Consider the following 23810-nt stretch of genomic DNA (forward strand, 5'->3'; position numbering starts at 1 on the left):
TGTGTGTGTGTGTGTGTAGTTCGTTTATCGTATGGTTCCGGCCGGGACGGTACTTGGGGGTTTGAAGGTCTTTTCTCGTTCGCAGTGGAGGGAATGAATGATTCAGGAAAAGCGGCCGTTGTCTCAAGTCGTTTCCCAAAACCGCCTTATCTCATCTGGTAGAAAGGTCGTAGATAGTGCGTGGGTAAATGTGTCGAGTGTTCCGGCCTCGAATCCTTCAACTCGGGCGACGGTGAAGAAGGGAAAAAGCAGCTGTTGCGAAGGCGACGGGGAACGAAGGAACATGGAACCCAAAGAAAATTTCAGTGGGTACCCATGCGCTTATCGCTCACCGGTCACACCGAGATGACCCCGCCACCCCGCTCACCTGAGGTACCTAGGTACCCATCTCTGCGGAGCCTGGAAAGGTACGTACCTTTTTGCTCGAAGTCCCGTCTAAAAAGATGAGCATCTACATTTCCATGCCTCGCACGTTCACATGTCATGGGAAAGTTGGCACCAAATTTGATACAAGATAACATCATTTTACAATCTAGTTCTAGTAATTGAAAAGACGACTCCGTCCAGCCCTGATACAAATACAGTCTTGATATTAATACAAAAAAACATTACGATCTTGGGTTTATGCAGACAAAAAAGAAAATAGAAAAAAGGAGAACTACTGCCATACATCGTACAACCTCCACCCGCACAATATAATACACCCAACCAACCAGCCATCATGTTCTTCAGCCTCAGATCTCACACGTCAGGCAGAGAGTTCAAGGCCCACTCATCACGGGCACTCTTCACACCTTTACGCCTGAGCCCCGGCCTCAGCCTTCTTAATCCTCTGCCACAACTGGCCGAGGAACGCGGCGTCCACGGCAGGACACTTCTCGTCGAGCCCGGGCACCAGGTTCTCCAACAAGGCCGCCGTCTTGCTGTTGTCGAGCGAGAACATGACGTAGCCCGTCGCGAGGTACTCCTTCAGGACGGTGTTGCGCACGGCCGCCTCGTCAGCGTTGCCCTTGTCCATGGACGTGAGCCACTCGTCGAGCGAGACGACCTCGCCGCGCTTGCCGTCGGGCCGCAGCGTCGCCACGATCTCGGGCAGGTCGGCGAGCTTGAGGGGCGAGTGGTTGCCAATGTGGTAGATGTGCGGCTTGTTGTAGTTGGCTGCACCGGAGGACGAGGCGAGAGCCTCCTTCTCTGAGGTGAGCGCGAGGAAGCCCTGGGCGAGGTAATCCACGGGGACGACGTCGACGGCGAAGCCGGGCTGCTTGGGCTGGCCGATCTGCGGGACCTTGGCGGACTCGATCATGCTGAGGATCATGCGGAGGGTGAACTCATCGGCCGGGTCGAGGTTGCCGTTGTGGGAGGAGCCCGTGACGGCGGAGGCGCGGGTGATTGTGACGGGGAACCCGCGGGACGCGGCGTGGCACAGGAGGTTCTCGGCGACCCAGCGGGACTTGAAGTAGCCGAACTCGTCCTCGGTCGGCGGCTGGAAGTGGGACATGTCCTCCTCGGCCGTGACGTAGTCGGCGCGGGTGCGCTTGGACTGGGACCAGGACTGCAGGTGCGCGACGGACCAGGTGCTCAGGTAGTGGATCTCGGAGAGGTGGTCGCCCGTACCGGCGAGGCGGATGAGGTCGAAGATGGGGGCGACGTTAACGGGCTTCAGGAAGGAGTAGGTCTTGAGGAGGGAGACGTGGCCGCCCAGGTGGTAGATTGCCTCAACGGTCTGGCCCAGAATGCGGAAGGCTGACTTGCTGAGGCCGAAGCTGGGCTGCGAGAGGGTGCCGGGAACGATTTTGATGCGGCCGAGAACGTCCTTCTCGGTCAAGACGACGCCCTTCTTGCTGTGGTCGTTGATGAGGCCGTACTTGGCCAGCTCGCTCACGACGACGGAGGTCTCGATCCGCTCCATCGATCCGAGAAGGTAGACGGTGGCATTGGGCTTGCTGGCCAAGATCTCAGCGAGCAAGTGCAATCCGATAAAGGACTCGCCGCCGGTGATCAGAAACTTGGAGAGCTCATCACGGTCGACGCGCGGGGCGCCGTACCGCGGGATGTAGCGGCCGTCGTTGGGGAGCTTGGTCTCGACGTTCCAGCTGATGACGTTCTCAAACCCCGCCTTGCCGCCGGAACCATCGCCCTTGTTGCGGCGGATGAAGGCGCAGACAGCGGCTGCGGTGGGCTCCTTGATCATCTGGGGCAGAGTGGGCGCGATCTTGTACTGCTTCTTGATCTTGGCCTGGAGACGGACGAGGAGGATGGAGTGACCACCTCGCTGGAAAAAGTTGTCGTTCACATCCGAGTACTTGTCTCCCAGGATACCGCGGAAGAGACCCATGACAGAGGTTTCAAGGTCGCCAGCACTGGAAGAAGCGCCGTTGGCTGCGCCAGTAGGCTTGGCAGTAGTAGCAGTTGTCGGGTAGAGAAGCTCAAGGTCTCTGCTAAGGAGATTGCGGCGGTCAACCTTTCCGCCAATGGTCACAGGCAGCTTAGTCAGGAAGTTGTAGGCGTTGGGGAGCATGTAATCTGTGACGAGTGTTAGAAATCTTTTCATCGTGGAAAGGCATTAGATCACGTACCGTTGAGATGGGGCTTGATCTTGCGGTGAATGGTCGAGACGAATGTCTGCTTCTCGTCGGCACTGAGTGCCTTCTTGGGCACCACGTAGGCAATCAGCTGAAGGTCTTCCTGGCCGGCCTCGATGGTACGAGCAATGACGGCAATATCAACGAGTTGCGACTGCGACTCCTGGAAGATGCGCTGCTCGACCTCGCCGAGATCGACGCGGAAGCCTCGGAGCTTGATCTGCTTATCACCGGCAATGCGGCCATGGAATTCAAGCTGCTTGTCAGAAGTACGGAAGCAGCCACGGTCGCCCGTCTTGAACATTCTAGTCCAGCCTCGCTTGCGATCCTCGACGCTGGCGAAAGGGTTCTCAACAAAGGACTTGGCGTTGATTTCGGGGCGGTTGAGGTAGCCGGCACCGACTTGGGAACCACCAACAACCAGCTCACCGACCATGCCAGCGGGGAGAGGGTTTCCCTTGGTATCGAGGATGTAGTGGCGGCAGTTATCCATGGGAAAGCCGATGGGAAGGCTGACTTCGCCATCAGCGGGGTACTCAATCTTGGCGATGGACGTTTGAACGATGAGCTCAGATGGGGACCAGGTGTTGCTGTGATATGATTAGCCTCTGACTCCAGATACTTGCAGCAAATACCGTTCTACTTACTAGAGGGTCGCAGGGGTCTTCAGGTCGTAGAAGCTGCGAGCTACGCGGACGGGCAATCTCTCTCCTGCAAAGTAAGCGACGCGGTAGTTGTTGCACTTCTTGAGTGCCTCCGTGTTGAGATCAAGAAGGAGGGCAAACTGGGTCGGGGTGAAGTAGGTGGTCGTGACAGCCTCGGTCGCCATGAAAGAAGCAAGGCCATGAGGGTCCTTGCGAGTCTCCCATGCAGCAATCAGGCAAGTCGCGCCGGCCGTCAGAGCGGAGTAGATTTGCACAATCGAGAGATCAAAAGACATGGATGATTGGTGGAGGAATCTATCCTTGGAAGTGAAGCAGTAGTCCTTGTTCAGGGTCGCAAGCATCTGGTGGGTGTTCTCCTCGGTCAGGAGAACTCCTTTAGGCGTACCGGTACTTCCCTGCAAAATCCATTAATCTTTAGTACCACTCAGTGAAGGATTGCGACTTACAGAGGTGTAAATCATGTAGAAAGGATCCTGAGCCTGGCGAGGGCTGAAATGGGTCGAAGTGTTGGCAGCACCGACGGCTTCAGTAATCCTGATAATCTTGGGGGCAACAACGGCCTTGGAAGTGAGGTCACTGGCAAGGGACTCAGCTCCAGGTCCAACGAGAAGAACCCGGCTACCGGCGTCCGAGATCATGAAGGAGAGACGATCTTGGGCAAAGTCGGTGTCGAGAGCGACGTAGCAGCTCCTGGTCATGAGAGATGCAATCTGACCGACAATGGCATCGACGCCGGGGAAAGCGAGCAATGCGATGCGGTCACCGGGATTGACGCCTGCTTGAAGAAGCTCCGAGGCCACGCTGGTCGCGTCTTGGATCAGTTGCTTGTACGTGATGCTGTAGCCGTCAGACGTCTTGATCGCGGTGTTCTGGGGATGCTCGAGTGCCATTTGGGAGATTTTGTCCTTTATTAAAGAGAAAAAGTATTAGCTAAAATACTTTGTAGGTTTCATAGGACACGCTTATTTCCGTACCAACACGCTCTTTCCCTCCCACTGGTTCTCGCGGGTCTCAGTGTTCCAAAACTCGTTTGCCAACGTCTTGAGCTCAATCTCGCCACACATGCCGACCTCCTCGATGGGCTGGCGGTGGTCCTTGATGCAACCAGACAGGAAGGTGAGGAAGTTGTCAAGGAAGCGCTCCATGTCTGCCTCGCTGTAGAGTGCGGTGGAGTACTCGATGCGCAGGTCCAGAGCGTGGTCAGACGTCTCAAGTGCCTCAAGCTGCATGTCGGCCGCAGTGGGAATGTCGTCCGTCACCATGCTGTTGATCTGGAAGTCGGAGGTAGAGTACGTAGGAGTTGGGCCGTGGATCTATGTATTGTTAGTAAGAGGTATTAGACTTGATGCTATGGAGTTCAGCTGACCTGGTAGTTGACGGCGATCTGGCCGACGGGCATGTGGCTGGGAGTCTTCTTCGCGCCCAAGATATCGACAACAGTGTCGAAAGGAACACCAGAGTGAGCCAAGCTCTCCAGAGCTCGCTGCTTGCAGTTGGCAAAGAGCTGGTCGAAGGTCGCTCCCTCACAGTCATCCTCGACTCGGATGGGGACCAAGTTGACAAAGAATCCGTTGATGTCTTCAGCATCCGTGTGGGGCCTGTTGCCATCGACCATGAGCAGGACAAGATCCTTCTCTTGCGTGTAGCGGAAGAGAAAAGCCCTGAAGGCAGCGAGGATGAAGTGGAAGGGGGTTCCGTTGGCCTGTGCGGCGAGACGCTTCATGCGAGCAAACAACTTGGAGTTCAAGTTGGTCTTGAGGGCCAGACGGCGCGGGTCAGATCGCTGAGGACGTTCGCACTTGGCAAAGGGCAGCAGCTTGCTGGCCTGGGGGATACCAGCAAGGCGCTCCTTCCACCAGTCGAGATCAGGTCGCATGAGATCAGAGGCGAGACGGGCGTTGTGCCAGATGGAGAAGTCGACGTAGGAGAACTCGGGCGAGGGAACGGTCGAGAGGTCCTTGCCTTGAACAGTAGCATCGTAGAGGGAAACAAACTGGCTCATCATGCCCTTCATGCTACCTCTGTCGATAGAGATGTGGTGAATCATGCAGATGAAGGCCCAGTCGTCCTCGGAAAGCTTGGCCAGTGAGAAGCTGGAAACCTCGCCCTATATGCATATCAGTATGAGTCGTAAGGAATGGGGTACTGCTAGACCTACCTCTTCAACGTTCATCTCGATCTTGCGGTTGTACTTGACAAACTCCTCAAGAGCCTGCTCGGGGTCGGCTTCCCCAGAGAGATCACGGAAGGAGACATCGACATCAAAGTCCTCAAGAATCTCCTGCTGGGCGAACTCGTCACCCTCGAAGTAGCTGGTACGCATCGAGGGGTTGCGAGAGACGAGCTCGTACATGGTGGTGCGAAGTGCGGCCAAGTCAGGTCTTCCCTTGATCTTCATGACGATGGGCAGGTTGAGGAAGGACTTGTCCTCCAGGAATGAGTGAACGAACCAGAGGCGAGACTGGAAGGTAGACAGAGCGATGGGAGTACCGGCAGAAGTCTTGGTCTTGGTCATCTCGCCAGAGGCCATGGCAGAGGTCTCTGCAGACTTCTCCGCGCTCTCGGCATCGGCACCTTTGCTCTTCTCCGCCTTTGCATCGGCAGGACCGGCCTCCTTGGCAGCGGAAGTAAGAACAATCATCTTGGCAGCCTTCTGGACAAGGGCAGTAATGCTGGCGGCGCCCAAGATGTCGAAGAGAGCAATGTCCACCTGGATCTCCTTGCGGAAGTGCTTTCTGAACTCAACGGCGACGATGGAATCGAGACCATAGGCAGAAAGAGGGTTGGAAGGAATGATGGACTCCTTAGGAGTGGCAAGGACCTGGGCGATCTTGTCGAGGAAGTTATCGAGAACAATCTCGGTGCGCTTCTCAGGGTCAGACTCTTCGCGAAGCATAGCCATGACGTTCTTCTGGCTCTTGCCGGCAGCTCCGGAGCCACCAAAGTCGTGGTTGGAGTACAAGTTTTTCAGAAGAGGCTTGGCCGCCCAGTAGACATCGGGCTTGATGAGGCCGACACCCGTCATGATCTGGTGGGCATCGACGCCGCGGGCCGTGGTCTTGACACTGCGGTCACCCTTGACAGCCTCCTCGAGCTGGTAAAGGAGCTCCTCCTCGTTGATGGGGTCCATGCCCAAGCGCTCCATGATCTTGGCAAGTGCAGCGTTCTCGCTGACGACACCAACACCGGAGACGGCGCCGACGTTCATGGTAGTACCGGCAAGACCCATCTCGCGACGGTGGCGCATGAAAGCGTCAAGGAAGGCATTGGCGGCCGAGTAGTTCGCTTGCGCCTTGGAGCCGAGAACCGTGGCAACGGAAGAGAAGCACACGAAGAAATCGAGGTCAACACCCAGGGAGGCCTCGTGAAGGTTCTTCGCACCGAGAACCTTGGGCTCAACACAGCGCTTCCACTGCGAGTAGCTCATGGTCTCGAGAGGAACATCCTGCAGAACCATGGCGGCCTGGAAGATACCGCCGAGGTTGCTGATGCCCTCCACGCAAGCGCGCACATCGGCAAGCTTAGCGACGTCGCCGCGGTAAACGTTGGCCTCGATGCCACGCTCCACCAGCCAGTCGACGGTGGCCTGTGCCTCTGGCTTGTCAGCACCAGAGCGAGAAAGGAAGGCAAGCTTGGTAGCTCCCTTGCGAACCATCCATTGTGCGAGGGTTCGTCCAAGACCGCCGAGACCACCGACAAGGAGGTAGGTCTTCTCGGAGCTGAAGAGCATGGTGTTGCGGAAGCTAGTAGGCATGACGGGAACCATATCATCCTTGGAAGGGCACAGGACAATCTTGCCGGCGTGCTTGCCCATCTGCAAAAGACGGAAACCCTTGATGACATCCTGGTAAGAAACCTCGAGGATTGCAGGCAGCTTGATCTCTCCCTTGTTCACCAACTCGCAGCACTCGCTGAAGACGCGAGCGCCAAGTGACTTATTCCTCTCGAACATGGTGATTAGATCCACCGAGGCAAACATGACGTTCTTGCGGTAGGGAGACATGTCGAGCTTGGTGTTCTCGTGAATGTCACGCTTTCCGATCTCAATGAAGCGACCGAAAGCGTTGAGGCAGCCCCAAGTCTCCTTAAGAAGGTTGCCTGCGAGGGAGTTGAGGACGACATCAACACCCTTGCCATCCGTGGCGCGCATGACACCGGCTGCGAATGTGTCGTCACGGGAAGAGAACATGCAGTCCTCGCTGATGCCGTAGACTTCCTTCATGAGCTGGCGTTTGGCAGGGGATCCGACCGTGACGAGGACGCGGGCGCCCACGCGCTGGGCAATCTGAACAGCCATCTGTCCGACACCTCCAGCGGCGGCGTGGATGAGGACGGTCTCACCCTTCTGAAGACGAGCGGTGTCGAGAAGGGAGTAGTAAGCGGTAGTGAGAATGCAAGGCAGAGCAGCGGCATCGGTGAAAGACATGTTGGCATCGATCTTGTGGCAGAGAGTGGCGGGGTTGCGGCAAATGGCGCGGTGGGCGCCCTGGCCAGGTCTCCAGGCGACCACACGGTCACCGACGTTGTAGTCCTTGACTTCGGAGCCGACGCGCAAGACGATACCAGCGCATTCATCACCAAGCTTGTAGTCGTCGATGATACCGAGAGACGCAGCGAGATCACGGAAGTTGATGGCAGATGCCTTGACCTCAATCTCAAGCTCATCAGCAGCGAGCTCGGTGTCAATAATCTCCTCGTCTTCGGCAAAGTGAAGCGTGTCCAAAAGACCGACCTTGCCAAAGGTCAGCTTGAGAGGCCGACGCTCGCCGAAAGCCTCCAAGCGAGGCTCACGAGCAGGTCCGTTGCGAAGCTTGGAGTTGCGACCATCGTCGGCTTCGACACGAGGGATGTAGACAACGCCGTTGCGCTCTGCAAGCTCATCCTCGGTCAAGCTAGCGTCAAGTGCACGAAGGATGTTCGAGGCGACAGTCTCGGCAGCGGTGTTCTTGCCAAAGTCGAAGGTGACGTTGCGAGAAGAGTCGTTTTCGCTGCGAGCAGTGCGGACAAGACCAATGATCATGGCAAGATCGGGTCTCTCGGACTCGAAGGTAGCACCTTCAAGGGGCCAGATGACATTCTTCTGGATGGCTCCCAGAAGGGCCTGAACACCTGAGAACATCAACTCATTGTCAATGATCTCGTCGAGTGTGGCCAGAACAACAACATCATCAGCCACCGCAGACAGACCAGCTTCGGCAATCTCGGGGAAGGTGCTCGTGATAATGCGGCCGCCGAAAGCAGACTCGAAAGCGTTGTAGATGGCCAGCGCACGAGGAGAGACGTCACCAGAGGGCATGACGACTGAGATGGGACCAGTCAGGGGCGCCGCGGTCTTCTTCTTCTGCAGAGCGGTGCAGATCGGGCTAGAGAAGACCTCGGAAAGGTCGGCAGCAACCGATCCCTTCTGGCCATCAAAGATGATGCAACCGGTGTCTTTCATGAAAGGAACAGCATTGATTGAGCCGGTCTCGCTGACGATGACGAGATCGTAGCTATCGGGCTGGGGCTCGACAATGTTTACGAGGTTGTTCGTGTTGTTGGACAAGGTCTCGAACTCCTCGCCGAGCTTCGCACCGTTGAGAGACCACACATCCATGTTGTGGAATCTGCGGCGCTCACTCTTGGTGCCGCCAAGGGCGGAGAGAACATGCTTCGACTTCTCGACATCCGAGGTGATGTGAAGAATCTTGCTGTCAGGGTACTGGTGCGCAAAGATATCGACAATATCGCTGAGGCTCTTGCCCTTTGCGTTGCCGAGCAAGTCGAAGCAAGGTTGCCATCTCTGTTGGTAGAAGAGGGTGCGAGGGCCGCTGCCCTCTGGCATCTCGCGGCCGAGGGAAGTGACCTCAAGACCACCAATCTCCATCATCAGCTGACCGCTTGCGTTCTGCATGATCATGTCGTTAATTGCCACACGGGGAGACGGAAGCTGGGTGAAAGACGCGACCTGGAAGCTCTTAGCCTCAGTGGATTGAGCCCACGAGAAGAACTGGCCAGAGATCTTCAAGGTTCTGAAGAAGGAGGGCACATAGGGCTCATCGAGAGGGCGACCGAGGCGAGACTCAATGGCGTTGAAGATGACGTGGAAGAAAGCATCGAGAAGGGTCGGGTGGACAACAGTCTCGTCACCTCGCTCCTGGGGAAGAGCGCTTGGGTCGAACTTGAGGTCGCTCAGAGCGAAACCTGGGCCTGATTCAACAGAACCGCTCAAAAGACGGAACTTCTCGCCGTACTCGAGACCGAGACCGGCAAGCTGGTTGTAGAATTGGCCGCTGGTGACGGATCGGTTTGTCTTCTTGAGCAGCTCGCCGAGGTTGACCGAGCCAGAGATAGGCTCAGGAACAGGGGCCGGCTCTCCCTTCTCGGTGCTAATAAGACCGTGGCAGTGCTGGGTGCAGTTGCTGTTCTCGTCATACGAGTAGCAGGCAAACTCGTACCAGGTCTCCGAGTGGCTCTTGGCGGAAAGCGTAACAGGCTTCAGCTCCAGCAAGATCTCGACGCCATCATCGGTCTCGGGGAGAAGAAGGGCGTTCTTGATGACGATATCCTTGACAAAGATCATCTTGGCGCTCTCGACCTCATCAACACGAAGAGCAGCCTCAATAGCCATGCTGATGTAACCAGCACCAGGGAAGACAACCTTGCCATCAACCACGTGCTCCTGGAGCCAGGGAAGCTCCTTCAGACGCAGGTAGTTTCTCCACTTGGGGTTCTTGGCGATAGAACCAGGGATGATGTGACCGAGAAGGCTGTGGCGGTACTTGCGAAGACGGTGCTCTTTGAGGTAGCGGGTTTCGGTCCAGTATCTGCGGTGGTCCCAGGTGTAGGTCGGGAGGTCGTTGAGCTTGGATCCGGTGTCAACCTTGACAAGACTGCCATCCGCTCCCAGGCTCAAGTTCTGGTTGGCGGCAATGAGATCGACAGGGTAACCGAGAGAGAACAATGTACCGGCAAGGTTGAGCAGTCCTTCGAAGTCGGGAACACCACGAGTCAGCGAGCCGATGTAAGGCAGGTCAAGCTTCAGAGACTGAGTGGTCTGGCGAGCAGGGCCCTTCAGGGCAGGGTGAGGGCCAAGCTCAATCAGGACGTCAACATTTTGCTCATCTTCCTCGTCGAGAAGAATGCCGGTGAGAGCGTCAGAGAAGCGGACAGCGTTGGTCATGTTAGTGGCCCAGTACTTGGGTCCCATTGACTCGTAGTCAGCCAGGCGAGAGGTGACACTGGAGAACATGCGGCAAGTAGGCTTCTGGGTAGTGAAGGTCTTGCAGTTCTTGAGCGCGTTCTCGTATGCACCAGCCAAGGCGTTCATGTGGTGGCTGTGGAAGGCCTGCTTGACGATAAGCTGCCGGACGAAGACCTTCTTCTCGGTAAGGCTGTCCTTGAGCTCGAGAATAGCATCCTCGTCACCACTGATCGTCATCGTGCTTGGGGAGTTGACAGCGGCGATGCAAAGGCGACCCTTGTAGGGCTTGAGCTCCTCGAGAGCCTTGGCCTCAGTGAGGCCGACAGCCATCATACCACCAGGCTTTCCGTTCTCATTGGGGGCGGACATGTAGCGACCGCGGTAGTAGGCAGCAATGAGGGCGTTCTCAAAGGTCAAGATACCGGCAGCAGCGGCAGCGGCCATCTCACCCGAGGAGTGACCGACGACAGCGGAGGGAGTGATGCCCCAGGCCTTAAGAACTTCGAGCAAGGCGAGCTGCAGTGCAGTGCAGATGGTCTGAGAGTAGAGAGTCTCGCCAAGAAGAGTAGTCTCCTTGGTCTTGCAGAGTTCCTCGAGGATGGACCACTCGGGCCTGTCGGGGAGCGCCTGAAGAATGCTGTCGCAGCGCTTCAGGCTCTGGCGGAACAGGGGGCTCTCCTCGATCAATTGGCGACCCATGGCAAACCACTGGGCACCCTGGCCGGTGAAGATGAAGCCAAGTCTGGGGGAAGACTTGTTGGCCAGAGTCCACTTGGCGGCAGGGCGGGCAATGGTCAACTGCTCGGCTAGTGATGCTGAATCATTGGCAACAACGAAAGAACGCTGGCCGTGAAGAGTGCGGCGCGTGGCCAGACTGTAGCAAAGGTCGGCGACGTTGACATCTCCCTGCTCAAGGTACTTCTTCAGTGTCTCCTCGGTGAGCTCACCAGCCTTGGCGGAGTGAGAGGTAAGCGGAACGAGGTACGGGCGAGCGTGGACACCGTTCTCGATGGCCGTGACAGAGCGGGTCTTGGGGGCAGCGTTCTTCTTGTACTCTTCCAAGACAACGTGTCCATTGGTACCACCATAGCCGAAAGAGTTGATTGAGGCTCTTCGGGCAATACCCTCTGGCACCTCCCAAGGAGTCATCTTGGTAGGAACAGCGATCTTCCAGTCATCGAACATGATCTTCGGGTTCGGGTTGTTGAAGTGCATGTTAGGGGGGATCTGTCCGTTCTCAAGCGCAAGAGTAGTCTTGATCAGGCCTGCAAGACCTGAGGCACCCTCAAGGTGACCAATGTTGGTCTTGACGGAGCCGACGTACAAAGGGTTGCTGCGGCCGGGGGAGAAGACTGCTCCGATGGCACGGGTCTCGATCGGGTCACCTGCGGCAGTGCCGGTACCGTGTGCCTCGAAGTATTGTGTGTGCAGCGGGTTGAGACCGGCCTGCTCGTAGGTAGAACGAATGAGGTCCTCCTGGGCAACACTGTTGGGCAAAGTGATACCGTTCTTTCGGCCGTCGTGGTTGCTTCCAGTAGCTCTAACGATGGCGCGAATGTTGTCGCCAGCAGTCTCAGCGGCGCTCTGGCGCTTGAGGATGGCTGCGCAGATTCCCTCACCACGGACGTAGCCGCTTCCTGAAGCATCAAAAGCGCGGCAGCGGCCATCTGTAGACAGCATGCCAAGGTCCGTCATTGTGATGTAGATGTTGGAGTCAAAGTGGAGAGCAGAGCCAACAACGATGGAGATGTCAGCCTCGCCATTCTTCAGCGATTGGTTGCTAGGGAAGGAAGCATGTTAGCTGTAGCACGAGAGAGAGCCACACGATCGCGAACGTACCCGAGATGGAAGCAGACAAGAGAAGACGAGCAGGCGGTATCAAGAGTGATGGAGGTTCCGTGCAAGTTGTAGAAGTACGAGATCCTGTTGGACAGAATGGCGTTACCGGTACCAGTGGCGTGGTACATGGGGTAGTTCGCCGTCAAGTCCTTGCCAGTCATGGAAAGATAGTCGTTGGTGAAGCTACCGCAGAAGACAGAAGTCTGAGAGCCGCTAATGTCCTGAAGAGTAATACCAGCGTTCTCCAAGGCCTCGTAGACGACCTCGAGCAACAGACGTTGCTGAGGGTCCATGGCATCGGCTTCCTTTCCAGAAATGCCGAAGAAGGAGTTGTCGAATTCAGCAATATCCTGCTCAAGGAAGTAGCCGAAGCGAGCGTTCGTCTAGAATCAATGCGTTAGTCTACAGATGTTGCGTCTTGTATGAAGTCATCAACTCACGGTTCCCTTGCGGGTGCCATCAGGGTGGTCTGCGAACAGTGTTAGTCTCTGTGAATTGGTTCAGAGAGGACCAAGGCACTCACAGTAGTTGTCTACGTTGAAGCGGTCCTCGGGCATCTTGCGCTGGACATCTCGCTGAGCGGCAATGTGGTCCCAGAGCTTGCTGGGGTTGGAAGCGCCAGGGACTCGGCAAGCAAGGCCGACGATGACGGTGGGGTCATTCTCAGTGGCGTTGACTCGGGCAGACATTTTGATCGGTTGCGAAGCTGGAAAAGCTAGATTTAGATGAGCTTGGTGTGCTTGGCTGGATTCTTTGGTCTGCTGAGGAAGTGGTCGACAAAGATGATTGTCGATTGTGTTTCGTGATTGAAGGTAAATGGCCAGCTATCAGGAAGGGGAAAAGTTGATATCAAGTATCGAGAGTTGAGTTCAGGGACAAGGGAAGAAATGGAATCTTCCGCGAACAAGTAGGATGCTCTGAATCAAAAGGTAATGGTTGAGGTGAGAGAACCCTGAAACTGGAACTCTGCGATACTTTGCTGGTTGAAGATCATGAAGTGAAGAGTCGAACTGAGTCTATGAGAGATGATGTGTTGAGAGTGATGAGGAAAAGAGATTGAGACGAACTGTAACCCAAGCTTATATGTTTGAAGAGAGGATGTTGATGCTCCCCTATCGACCATGGAGCTCCTCTGGATATTGGTGCCTGCCATTGGAGGTATGCAAGGCCGTCTCTGCGCAATGGAGCACTTTCGGCTCCTCAGTCAGAGTATCGCGTTGAAGATTTCCGAAGTTGTCCGGAGACAGGTTCCGGTCAGTTGTGAGCCTCCGAGTGACTCCGGAGGCTACTATTTCGGTGCTCATGATGCAAGTGGAGGCATCGATAGCCGCGGCGCAGTCTGGTGCATGTTGACGGAGGCATTGCTGGCCGAACCCATGGCAAAAGGGTAGGCAACAAACACAAGGGTAAGACGGAACGCAGAAGCGCGGATGCCAATGTTTAGCGGCAAGACGGAGATGATAGGGCTGACGAATAGACGAGCGTGTATCGCGGAGAGCGCCTCACAGCCGCGCCTTGAATGATACAGGACAGCCTCTGCAACGAGTGATTGAAGAAAGACGAAGTCCCAAACGGGGGATGGCTTTGAACGAGGTTCGGAGAGGTGGAGAGTTGGGACGGGGCAGCGTCTGTGTGGATGTCATGCCGCCCATCCTTCCCTTGTCAGATGGTGGCTTTTCAGGGGTTCATCCTACGGTACATACGAGGTACAAGGGCGAAGTCGCTGAAAGTATCTGCACGATTTGCACAAGTGGAACGGGAAGTTATGCCAAAGGACCATTGGATTCGCCAATTGAGGAGATTGATTGACGTATGTATAGGATCGGCGAGGGTCGGTCGAACGAACAGCTCAGGTGCTCAAGCAATGCTGACTGAGGCGGAGACAATCCATGGCGCGTAGAATTAAGAAACTTGGCTTTCGGTTGTGTCTTGCTCTAGCAGATCTCTTCTTTACACTACAGACGCTGCGGTTGTCAAAGTTGCATTGAGCTTTCGTCCCATCTCGTCTTTGTCTCGTCTGGGTTCGTGGAACTGGTCTCCCATTTGATTCGCAATCGGGTGGTAACGAATCCCAAGCTCACGGATTTGACCGCCCCGAGTTGAGACATTTGAGTGTTGATTGCCTACTGATTCAGCTGTCTCGTCTTGGCCGAGGACATGCAGCGGGTGATGATAGCTGCGAGTCTGACATGATGACTGAGCTGCGAATAGGTACTGCGTGCATTCTGCGTGCGTATCCGTACAATACGAGAAGCTGAACGTGAGAGGATGATTTGAGAAGCAGAGCTGGTTGCTTCACTGGCGAATCTTCGGCTTAGTCACGGACTCTTGGGGCGCTGTGTTGTGGCTTGCCGCAGTCAGGACGGGATCTGGGATGACCGGGGCTATAAGTGGACCCGGAGTAAGCGGGGAAGGCCTTTGTGTTCCATTGGCTCGATAAGCGACCCTTGCGCGCTCCGAGGTTCCGCCCCAACTAAGTCGACACCCAGGTGTACTCCTTCGTTCCTCACCCCTCAGGCAGAATCCTTCCCGAACACAGTAAACGACACAGTGTCCCGCACCCAGCACCTTGAGGGGGTTTCTGGGGCGGAGAGGCGGGCAGCGAACACAGCCGGGCCTGTTGGTGCATCTTCGCAGCATCAACGTCTCATCGTGCCCTGCACCGTCCCGCTGCTCCCAGCAGGCAACAGAATAACCTCAAGTTCCAACTCACAATGGAATTCCCGACTCCTGCTGGCACGCATTTTCTCCACTATGCTATTCTCTTGGGTTTTCACTATTTACACGTTTTGCTTCGTTTTGCCTTCTTCGGGACCGAATCCACATGGCATCCTGACATGATCAACATCCTCATCCTCTTTTCGTCTGTCCACACCTCCGACCATCATCTCTATTCGGTCTTTGAACACCCAAACTCCGTGATCTGTCCCCTGTCAATCAATGTTAACTACTAATTTCTGCTTAGAATCCCACAACTTGGTCATCAGTTGATACCGACAAGACCTGAAACACAACGTGACAATGTGGGAAATTGCACCGCTTCCGCTGCTGAACGCAGTCCACTGTGAGGGAATTCCACCTGCAGGCCAAGCCGAAGCGACATAGCAGCATGTCATCTCAGCCCTGTGCTGTGTATCGAATTACCGCATACACTGCGTCTATGGCTTTTGTGTCTCTCGCACTCGTCCCGCATGGCACTGCATTGGCCGCCGTTGCTACCTTGCTACCTACATCGTGTACCCGTTCTCCAGACCCATAAGGCAGCCAGCGTCGAGTGTCTCTCTCAAGCCACCACGCCGCCGAGGTCATGGTCGCAGAAGAAGCCTTCCGCGCTTACATCGGAGTGCAGATACCTCGATTCAGGGCGTACATCCTGAGACAGGGCAGGTATCTCCCCTGCTCTGTGTGATGCTTCCTTCGCCTTCGACGATCTTTCCATTTCGAGGTCAGACCAGACTAGTCCTGCCACACCCCTCGACAGCTACGGAGACTCTGGCGCTTCCTGACTGGCATGGCACCACCTCACGGTGTATAGCTTTGGTGAGGAATGGTGCTTCTCGTTTTGGATCACCGCTCAGATTCTATCCGGGGTTCCGCCTGCTCAGTCATCCTTCCGCAACTTCAACTCTCCTCTTTGTTGGTGATGCTTTCCAAGGTAAGTACTTTGCAATCACGCTCTGCTAGAGCAGTAGGTTGAGTATCTTACTGGGGTCCTTCCTTCCAACGGACCGATATCGATGGCTTCATCCTTCCGTCCGCTGGAAGACTCAATCAGCAGCTTGGGAGCGAACCTAATGTGCGCCTCTTGGAGATTTTCCCGCTGTGCCTCTTCCTTCGTATCAACAACACATCACCGTCCACCAGCAGTCAATCGCCATCTTCCCATCCGTTTCGGGTATGCTTAACCCACAATTCGCTTTGCCATGGCTCGCCATCCGTCTCTAAACTTTGGTGCCAGCTCCATAAGTCTTCTCGTGGGCTATTTTCTTTACACTCGCGGTCCTCGCGTAGCTACCGTGCCTCGAACTCATCACCGCCGCACCTATTTGCGTCCACCACCAACCAGGGTCTATATAGCTTCGCCACTGTTTACCGGGCCCTTACAACATCGAATCAAATCCTCAGATCGGGGCTTTTCTGCGGCAGGATCTCTGCTGCAGTGTTTCACGTCCGCGAAAATGGCAAGCCATCATTCCAATGTGCTTGGCCGACCGGTCAACGATCAAGTCCGATACAGCTTCATCCCACACCACCCTATCAAATTCGGCCCCGGTTTGCACCTGAGCATCCAGTCGTCCTTTCCATTCTATATCCACCGGAAGATGCATCACGTCGCTTTCTTTGGAGCAACGGGGTACACCGTGTTCAGATGTCTGATGCATGCTCTTCGGGATACGTCAATATTCTGCCATGTGTGTAAGTGACGGATATACCTCTCAAGTCTACACGCGACATAGCATGCCCAAATTCCGTGTTTTCTTAAGGCTCTCATGCCCTACACTCCCCTCTTGTGGATGCTTAGAGTTGACTGCTTCAGATGTCAGGTGCAAGGCAAGTCTCCTGGAGATGTTTGACGACGCGGATGACTTTCAAACGGAATACCTTGGCCGCATGACAGTTGTCACAGCAGACTTGACCCCAGAAACTGCAGCTGAAGCCCTGTTCCCAGAGGATCTTCAAGGAGAGCCCGTACACACAGTTGTCTACGGCATTGGGGGCTTCAGGACTTAGGAGATCTCAGCAGGGGAGGGCGACAAGTGCGACGTCTACATCAGCGAAGCAGGCATTTGTCATATATTCGACGCCTTGCGCATGCGCTTCGCCGCATCTCCGCCGAAACGCAAACCGCGCCTCATTAGCGTCGGTTCTCTTTCCATTGACGAGCAGATCGATGATACTTCCGACCAGCTGGCAACGGAAGTAAGACCTCTTTACTTATGGTTCATGGGGATGGTCAGTGAGGAAGTTCACGACAACGAGATATTTCTCCGGGAGCTGCCTTACGGCAGTGAAGGTAGTGATACCAGCAGCTATGATTCGTCCAGCGAGTGCGACCCAAGCAGCAGTCTGCACAGCAGTATGAGCAGCTTTTTATCTCGAGACTGGGACCAGCCCAAGGTAAACTTTCCACCCAGGACGCCATATGACGACAAGATTGAAATGGAGTATGCAATCAGCGATAAATGCAACAAGGAACTCTACAGTTCCAGTCTGATTGTGAGGCCGACCTTACTTACATACACCAAGCCATGTGGAGTTGAGGCGGTACGAGTTGGCCGGGAGGGAAACACGCAGTCAGGCTGGACAATCAGCAGATTTGACGCCGGCCATTGGCTGTACCAATATGGTATTTGCGGCAGTTTGGAAGGCATTGCTACAATTACAACGTAGACTTGACTTGGCATTCAAAGCAAAGTCAGGTCGAGGTTGAATGATGGCGAGATTGATGGTTTTCATCAGCGGTCATCGAGAATAGCGACACCTGGGCTATTAGAGATTACAGCGTCAAGTAAACTGAATTATAAGCATCGCTTGCTTTAATAACACATAGTTCCCATCCACTTGAGGGGTATGCTGTAGAGAGGATTCAGTTGAAGGGGCAGCAGATCCTAGCTCGTTGTCCATCATGGGCCACCCCAGCGACCAATCTGCAGCTCGGCACTAGCCGCATCTCCCCAGCCACACCAAATCGGCTCAGCTCTACGGACTTGCTATCCGTACTGTTAATCGGGGCTCGCTTACAAGCCACTGTCAATGGCTGAAAATAGCTGGACTGTTGTTTCTTTGCAAAGATCTACGGGGGTAATCCCTACTGGAGAAGGAGGGCCTTGGCTCCTTCGTTTTTTGACTAGTCTTGGTTCACATCTGCAAATCAAGTGCCAAGAAGACAAGTCTTGTTGTTGTGATCCTCTACTGGGAGGATTTGCCAGCTGGCCAGCGGCCTGGAGAGAAAAACCAACACGCCTCAGGGTCACATTCGGGGGGCCCTTCAAGGCGATGTGTCTCCATTTCTGGACGCTTGCGACGGAGGATCGAAGCTTCCTTACTCTATGGGCGGCTCGTCTCCATCTTTGGATGATTTCTCGCGTCAACAGAGGCTTCTGGCGTTGATGTGACTTGCAGTGGGGGTATAGCGACAATCCGGTTGATCGGGTCAGCACTCAAGTCCGTGTTGCAGTATAGATGCCTTGGCAAGACGAGAATAACTGTGGACAAGAGTAGCAACAGCAGCAGTAGCATTAGCGAACTTCATGCGATCCAGAACGCTGGGAGCAGAGGCTTGGGGGGCAAGCCTAAGCCTTGTTCTTGGGTTCGACGGGGCCATGTAACGCTGTTTAGCACCCCCAGACTGCACTGTAACCAATTCGCATGTTGGAGTCTTGTTTGAAACAGACAATGCTCGGTGCTGTGAGTGTCTTGCCCTCGCAGTCGGCCATCATTCAGTACCAAGGGCCAGGTGGAGATGGTCAAAGGCAGCGAGAAACGTCGGGGGTTCTCCGTGATGGCGAGATGGGGCCACTTTGGATTTCGGCCTGATAAGACTGAGTGGGAAAGATCTACGCTGTCAAGGAGTTGCAAAGACCCTGCCTGAGTCTCAATGCGGCCCCAATAGGCGAAGACAGTGGAGATGGAGGAATTGTCTTTGGTGGACCACCATCTGACCGGTATGACTGTCGAAAGGCCCCGAACTATAGGTGTGAAACTGTAGTTGTCATCAATCTCAGAACGGAGGTATCCTTCGAGATGCTGCATTGGAAATATCACCGAGTACGAAAGTCCTAATAAGACTATGCGAGGGGCTCTTGTTGATTCGTCCCCGAGATCATGCGCAGGTTTACTCTACTTCGAAATGCTTTCCGCATTGGACCGAAGATCGTTGGGATAGTCTCTGGCCGCGTCGAATTCAAAGGGAGGAAGGAGCGGGGACCTGAGAGCAGCAGTATGAGGTGACGCGGAGGTGCTCTCGTAAGCCGTGGATGGGCGGCGCGGGATGAGTGAGCGCGCGCTTTCTCGATTTGGACAGTAGGTGGCATGAAGACTCAGCTCCCTTGCGAATATGTTTGTGTGAGAGGTCTGGAGTATCGGGTAAGAAGTCGACCCGGGATGAGGTGAGAACCTTGGTGCCTCGAGCACTACACGACTGCACTGTGGTGAGATGCCGGAATGTAGTATGAGGGGGAAAGCCGGACCACCGAGTAGCCGGAGACACTAGGCGACAGGTGCGTTGTTGAGCTGGCACGGCTGGCGTACCGTGAAGGATGGGGGCAGTGGTGCTGTTGGGTTGCGGTTGCGACGGTCGAGTTGCTGTGACCCTCGTAAAGGATATAGATCTACGCTGGTGAGAAGTTTGTTTGTTGAAGGCTGTTAGGTTGTTGGAAACCGACTGGACTATTTCGGCGTGTCTGGGAGGATTGGGTGGCCGGGGTACACCTACCTACCTCAGGTAAGGGAGGTAGGAGAGGTAAGCTGTGGACGTTGAAAGTAGGGTTCTCGTAACCCGTTTCGCGGCAGAAATAAGCAGCCTGAGTGGCCAGCGTTCGTTGCGGATGGACTTTGGTTCATCCCAAGCCAGGCCTTGCCTCAGGTCGTACTCTTCTTTCATCCGATCTCAAGTGGCTGTCCCGCGTTGTGGCGGCGCTGCTGTGGAACGTATAACGGCTTGGAAGATTGGTGTTGGCCCCGCGGCATCAGGCGTCGAATGCTCGGGATGCCACGACATTGAGACAGACGATTGTTGTTCGGCCCAGGTCGTGTGCAATAGTGCGTGCTTCGATTCTGTTGCGTACGGCGCTGCTGTGGCCCGATGACCCAGCCGATGCACGAAGTCCAGAAGGGGGGCCGTTTCAGCGCTTTGGGGGTTGCAGAAGCCAACGTACATGGCGACCCTGACAAAGGTAGGTCGCCTAAGACGGGCTTTTCGATCAGGCCGTCTTTGATGTGGGCTTGGTCGCCCCGCAGGTGAAGCGTCAAGACTCAGTTGGTCTGCTATGCGGCAAAGGTCCGGGGTGAGGTGATGGAAACGGCAAATGCTAAGAGCTTCGGTGGACGGGAGTGCGAGCAGCTGGGGAGTGTGACGACGAGGTGGGAGAGATGAGGAATCATGGCGAAGGCAATGGTGGACTGACTGGACGGGCTTGCCTTGTGTGTCAAACAATTGGGGGCAGGAAACGTGGGACGCAGATGATGGCAGAGGCAGGAAACACTGTGAGGGCGCTGCTGCCCAGCGGGTGGAGCAGACAGGACCCCCGTACCCTTCCATTTCAGCGACGGAAAAACGGGACCCGCCGACGAGGGGATCTCCCGAAATAGATCCATGTGCACGGCCCATTGGGGTTAGTCACCAGGGATCAGGGGACGAGGGCCCTGCTCGACGTCATTGACGGAGACGAGAGTCTGGGGAGCATCACCAAGGTATGCCGGTATGGTACCTTAAGTGCGTTAAAGAGTTTTAGTGATGCTGAAACGAATTCCTTCCTCCGCTTGAAGACATCTCCTCTCCAATGCTTTCTTTCACAAGAATCGCCAGCTACTGACTCCCCTCCGCCGAGGTGGTGCGGCCGTATCTAGACGGCCGACGGGGGCGAAGGTTTTGTTAGTGTCGGAGGGCACGTTGGTCCATTGTAGGTGTTGGTTTACTCTACTTGAGAAGTTGCACATTGGCTGGATTTCTTTCCGTTCCTCAAAACCTTTCTGCTAAGCACCTGGGTTTCCAATAACAGAACCGAGTCCGAGGAATCCGATGTGCCCCCAAAAGCCCCCCCTAGTCCTGCCTGATGATGATCTGAGTCGAGTTGCATGTACATAGCAGCAGCTCCTTTGGTTGGATGCAGCGGTGATCATCAACACCCAGCATCCAGGGCTGAGGCTGAAGACCTTGGGGGACTATCACATCATGCGGCTCCAAGATGGGCTCTTGCCTTTCATCATCTAGGTCGGCCGCCGTGACATCGTCAGTTTCTTGAAAGCTTTGGTCCACAGAAGCAGTTGAGTGCATGCGCATGCGGCAACCTTGGAAGCCCCCTCCCGTCCCCTTCTGCTTTCCCCCCTTGCTTGCAGAACCAGGGCACAGAGGGGTGCCCAGAAGTCAAGGTTGGCCCTCTTGGCGACTAGGGTATGTTCAGGCAGAAACTTTCTTTCGAGCGTGAGTCCGAATCGTCCACTCGGCGTGAGAGATAATGCAGGGGTGTTTATCGGACGTGGAGGTAACTGAATAATTGAAGGGAAGTTGTTCACTCCGTTGCAATGAATCCATGCTGAAACAAAACGAGAGAAGATTGCCGCAATTCGTGTAATCTGCGGCCTCGCTATGTCTGCTTTTGGGTGATGCTGATGAGAAGGAAGGTTCTCTTTGCGTTGTTGCAATTGAGTGTGGCTGAACAGGGGCGGAGGGGAAGGGGGTGGCCTGATGCGAGAGACCCACTTCGGACCCGCGACCGGGCTCCGCTTTCTGACCGGCATCGGCACCCAGCGCGGCTGCCTTGGCCACTTCCCGTTGAGGAAGTTGCGGATCCCGTAGTAGGTAGGTACTGCTGCACCTCGCCTCTGCGGATTTTGGCCATCAGGCAAATGTTTCTCGAAATTACAAGCTCGGCTGTCATTCAGGACAAGATCTTCAATTGCAGTCAACGGCGAAGTAAGGTGCTGCCTGGTCGAGAAACAAACTGGCACACGAAGCGAGCCGTTCGTGGAGTGAGCCCCAGTAGTTTCCTCATTGCGCGACTATCCTGGTGCTCATTGGCTTTCGCGCGGTTAGGCGACAAATCACATCATCGGGAGGAAGCACGCCACAGACGTTCTACTTCCAGGTTTACATCCTTCTCCGTCTCGCTTGTGAAGGAAGGATTCAGAAAACGGCATGGTATTTACGGTGAATTCTTGGTCACCCGTCATTCATTTCTTGGTTGCTCTTAACACTCTCCAACGTTTCTAACGGGAGCCCTCCTCCCTCGCGAATCGTACCTAATTAGCCAATTCTGGATGGCTGCCCCGCATTTACCACTAGGGGAAAAGCGCGCGATCCTCTCACAACCGTCGTGCTCCTCCCTCTTCCTCTCTGCGCTTGAGAGCGGGAGGAATGGGATACAGCCACGCGGCAATTAGAAATAGAGGCGGGAAAACAGCGCGCCAAAGATAACGCTTATCATCCTGTTGTGGTTCAGGAGCCGAGACTAGGAAGGCCGATTCCGGCACCTGGCGGTGCGTTGGTGAAATATCGGCGGCTCTCATACTAAGGTAAATTGGGTCATCCACATCATCTTGGGCATGTCGAAAATCCCCCAATTCAGTTGCAACGAACTCCTCCGTCTATCTGTGGCGAGGGCTGCGAGACTTCCAGTGCTAGCCAAGAAAACACATAGGTATCTCATAAAGCGCGCAGGGATTGGATCAAGCATTGATAGGCAAAATGCCAAGCAATGGTTTGACTTTGTCACTGCAGTAAAATCAGAGCCTTGGCCAGCGAGAGTTCCATCTCGAGCACGTGGGTGCTAGTAGGAAAGACCCAGTTGTCCAGAAGCTTGTCACTAGGGATCAGCAGAAGCAATGGCCAGCCGCCGCCCTTTGTCGGGACTAGACGTATCTTTCATTTTCCACTTTCAAGAAAGCTTTCGTCCGGGTCTCTGGATGTGAGCTCCGAAAGAACCTTACCTGCCTGCCTATCTCTTGCTGTACAGCATTGCCGCTATCATCAGCCGCCCGCGCGCCTGCGTCAATCGTATTCCTATCCCGGTTAACAGAGATCGTTTAAGCACATACCGGATTGCCTCTAAACATGAACTGCACCGCCTGCCCTCGGGGAGAACAGCACAGCTCACCGGTTACCGTATCCGTTCCAAAGCTGGCTCTTTCTGCAAGTTCGCTCCCATAGGATTCCCGAGGTGTAGGTCAGTACCGCCCTTCTTACCTGCCTACCTACATATCCGGTTGCTGACCAGCCCGGCTCGGGTGACGGCGGTGGCGCTCCTTCACTTACATGACTTGGGAATCTCACAGTCAGGAAGACCTTCATGATTCATGTGCCCTTCACGTTTAGATAAGCAGTGCTTGGCATCTTGCTTGTTGGATGGCTGATACGATGAATACGATTGACGAGACTACCGCCGTGGCGCACCCTTCTCGATTAGACGCGCCTTCCATCGCTTGCCGTAGGGCTATCAAACGTCAAACTATCGGTATTGGTTCTTCCAATTAGGTGTGCATTAGGTTTACAAGTACGGAATATTATGAAACTCAATTTTCGAAAGTTCCGTATATTTCTATCTTGGGGGTCGTGGTTTGAAGCACACTGTTTTTGGGTCTTAGTTTGGCCTCATTTCCGTTTAGCATCTACTCTATTCCATCAGTCACAAAATGGTATTGAATTTCTTCTGGTATGATAAACGGCTTATAGCTTGAGTGTGTATGTTCCATGGCTACAACTCCACAGGCTCACAGAAGATGTGTCTCCCATAACACACAAAGGGAGAAATGAAAAGGAACCAAGCCAAGTACCACACAGAACCCACAAAGGGAAGCGAGTCTTCCCCCACGCCCCGAATCCTT

At 54.9% G+C, this 23810-nt stretch overlaps 5 protein-coding genes across 5 annotated transcripts; 4 read left to right on the forward strand and 1 right to left on the reverse strand.

Annotated features, from left to right (window-relative positions):
* Positions 1-796: 796 nt before the first annotated feature.
* Positions 797-12958, reverse strand: CCOS01_05649 (beta-ketoacyl synthase domain-containing protein; the record flags this gene model as incomplete). The annotated part of the gene is made up of 10 exons (XM_060453826.1): positions 797-2523; positions 2577-3172; positions 3230-3642; positions 3694-4152; positions 4222-4560; positions 4614-5354; positions 5406-12210; positions 12270-12652; positions 12710-12738; positions 12793-12958. The coding sequence occupies 10 exons, from the start codon at positions 12956-12958 to the stop codon at positions 797-799; spliced, it is 11658 nt and encodes a 3885-aa protein (XP_060315598.1).
* A 1765-nt stretch (positions 12959-14723) lies between these two features.
* Positions 14724-15110, forward strand: CCOS01_05650 (uncharacterized protein; the record flags this gene model as incomplete). Its single annotated transcript, XM_060453827.1, has 1 exon — positions 14724-15110. A coding segment is annotated over one exon (387 nt), but the record flags the coding sequence as incomplete, so codon positions are not given.
* A 350-nt stretch (positions 15111-15460) lies between these two features.
* Positions 15461-15646, forward strand: CCOS01_05651 (uncharacterized protein; the record flags this gene model as incomplete). The annotated part of the gene is made up of 1 exon (XM_060453828.1): positions 15461-15646. The coding sequence occupies one exon, from the start codon at positions 15461-15463 to the stop codon at positions 15644-15646; it is 186 nt and encodes a 61-aa protein (XP_060315600.1).
* Positions 15647-16006: 360 nt separating this feature from the next.
* Positions 16007-17000, forward strand: CCOS01_05652 (uncharacterized protein; the record flags this gene model as incomplete). The annotated part of the gene is made up of 3 exons (XM_060453829.1): positions 16007-16164; positions 16228-16685; positions 16807-17000. 3 exons carry the CDS (start codon positions 16007-16009, stop codon positions 16998-17000), a joined length of 810 nt encoding a protein of 269 aa, XP_060315601.1.
* An 81-nt stretch (positions 17001-17081) lies between these two features.
* Positions 17082-17660, forward strand: CCOS01_05653 (uncharacterized protein; the record flags this gene model as incomplete). The annotated part of the gene is made up of 1 exon (XM_060453830.1): positions 17082-17660. One exon carries the CDS (start codon positions 17082-17084, stop codon positions 17658-17660), a length of 579 nt encoding a protein of 192 aa, XP_060315602.1.
* Positions 17661-23810: the final 6150 nt, after the last annotated feature.

The sequence above is a fragment of the Colletotrichum costaricense genome, assembly GCF_030867565.1.
Source record: "Colletotrichum costaricense strain IMI 309622 chromosome Unknown Scaffold_5.1, whole genome shotgun sequence".
Taxonomy (NCBI): Eukaryota; Fungi; Ascomycota; class Sordariomycetes; order Glomerellales; family Glomerellaceae; genus Colletotrichum; species Colletotrichum costaricense.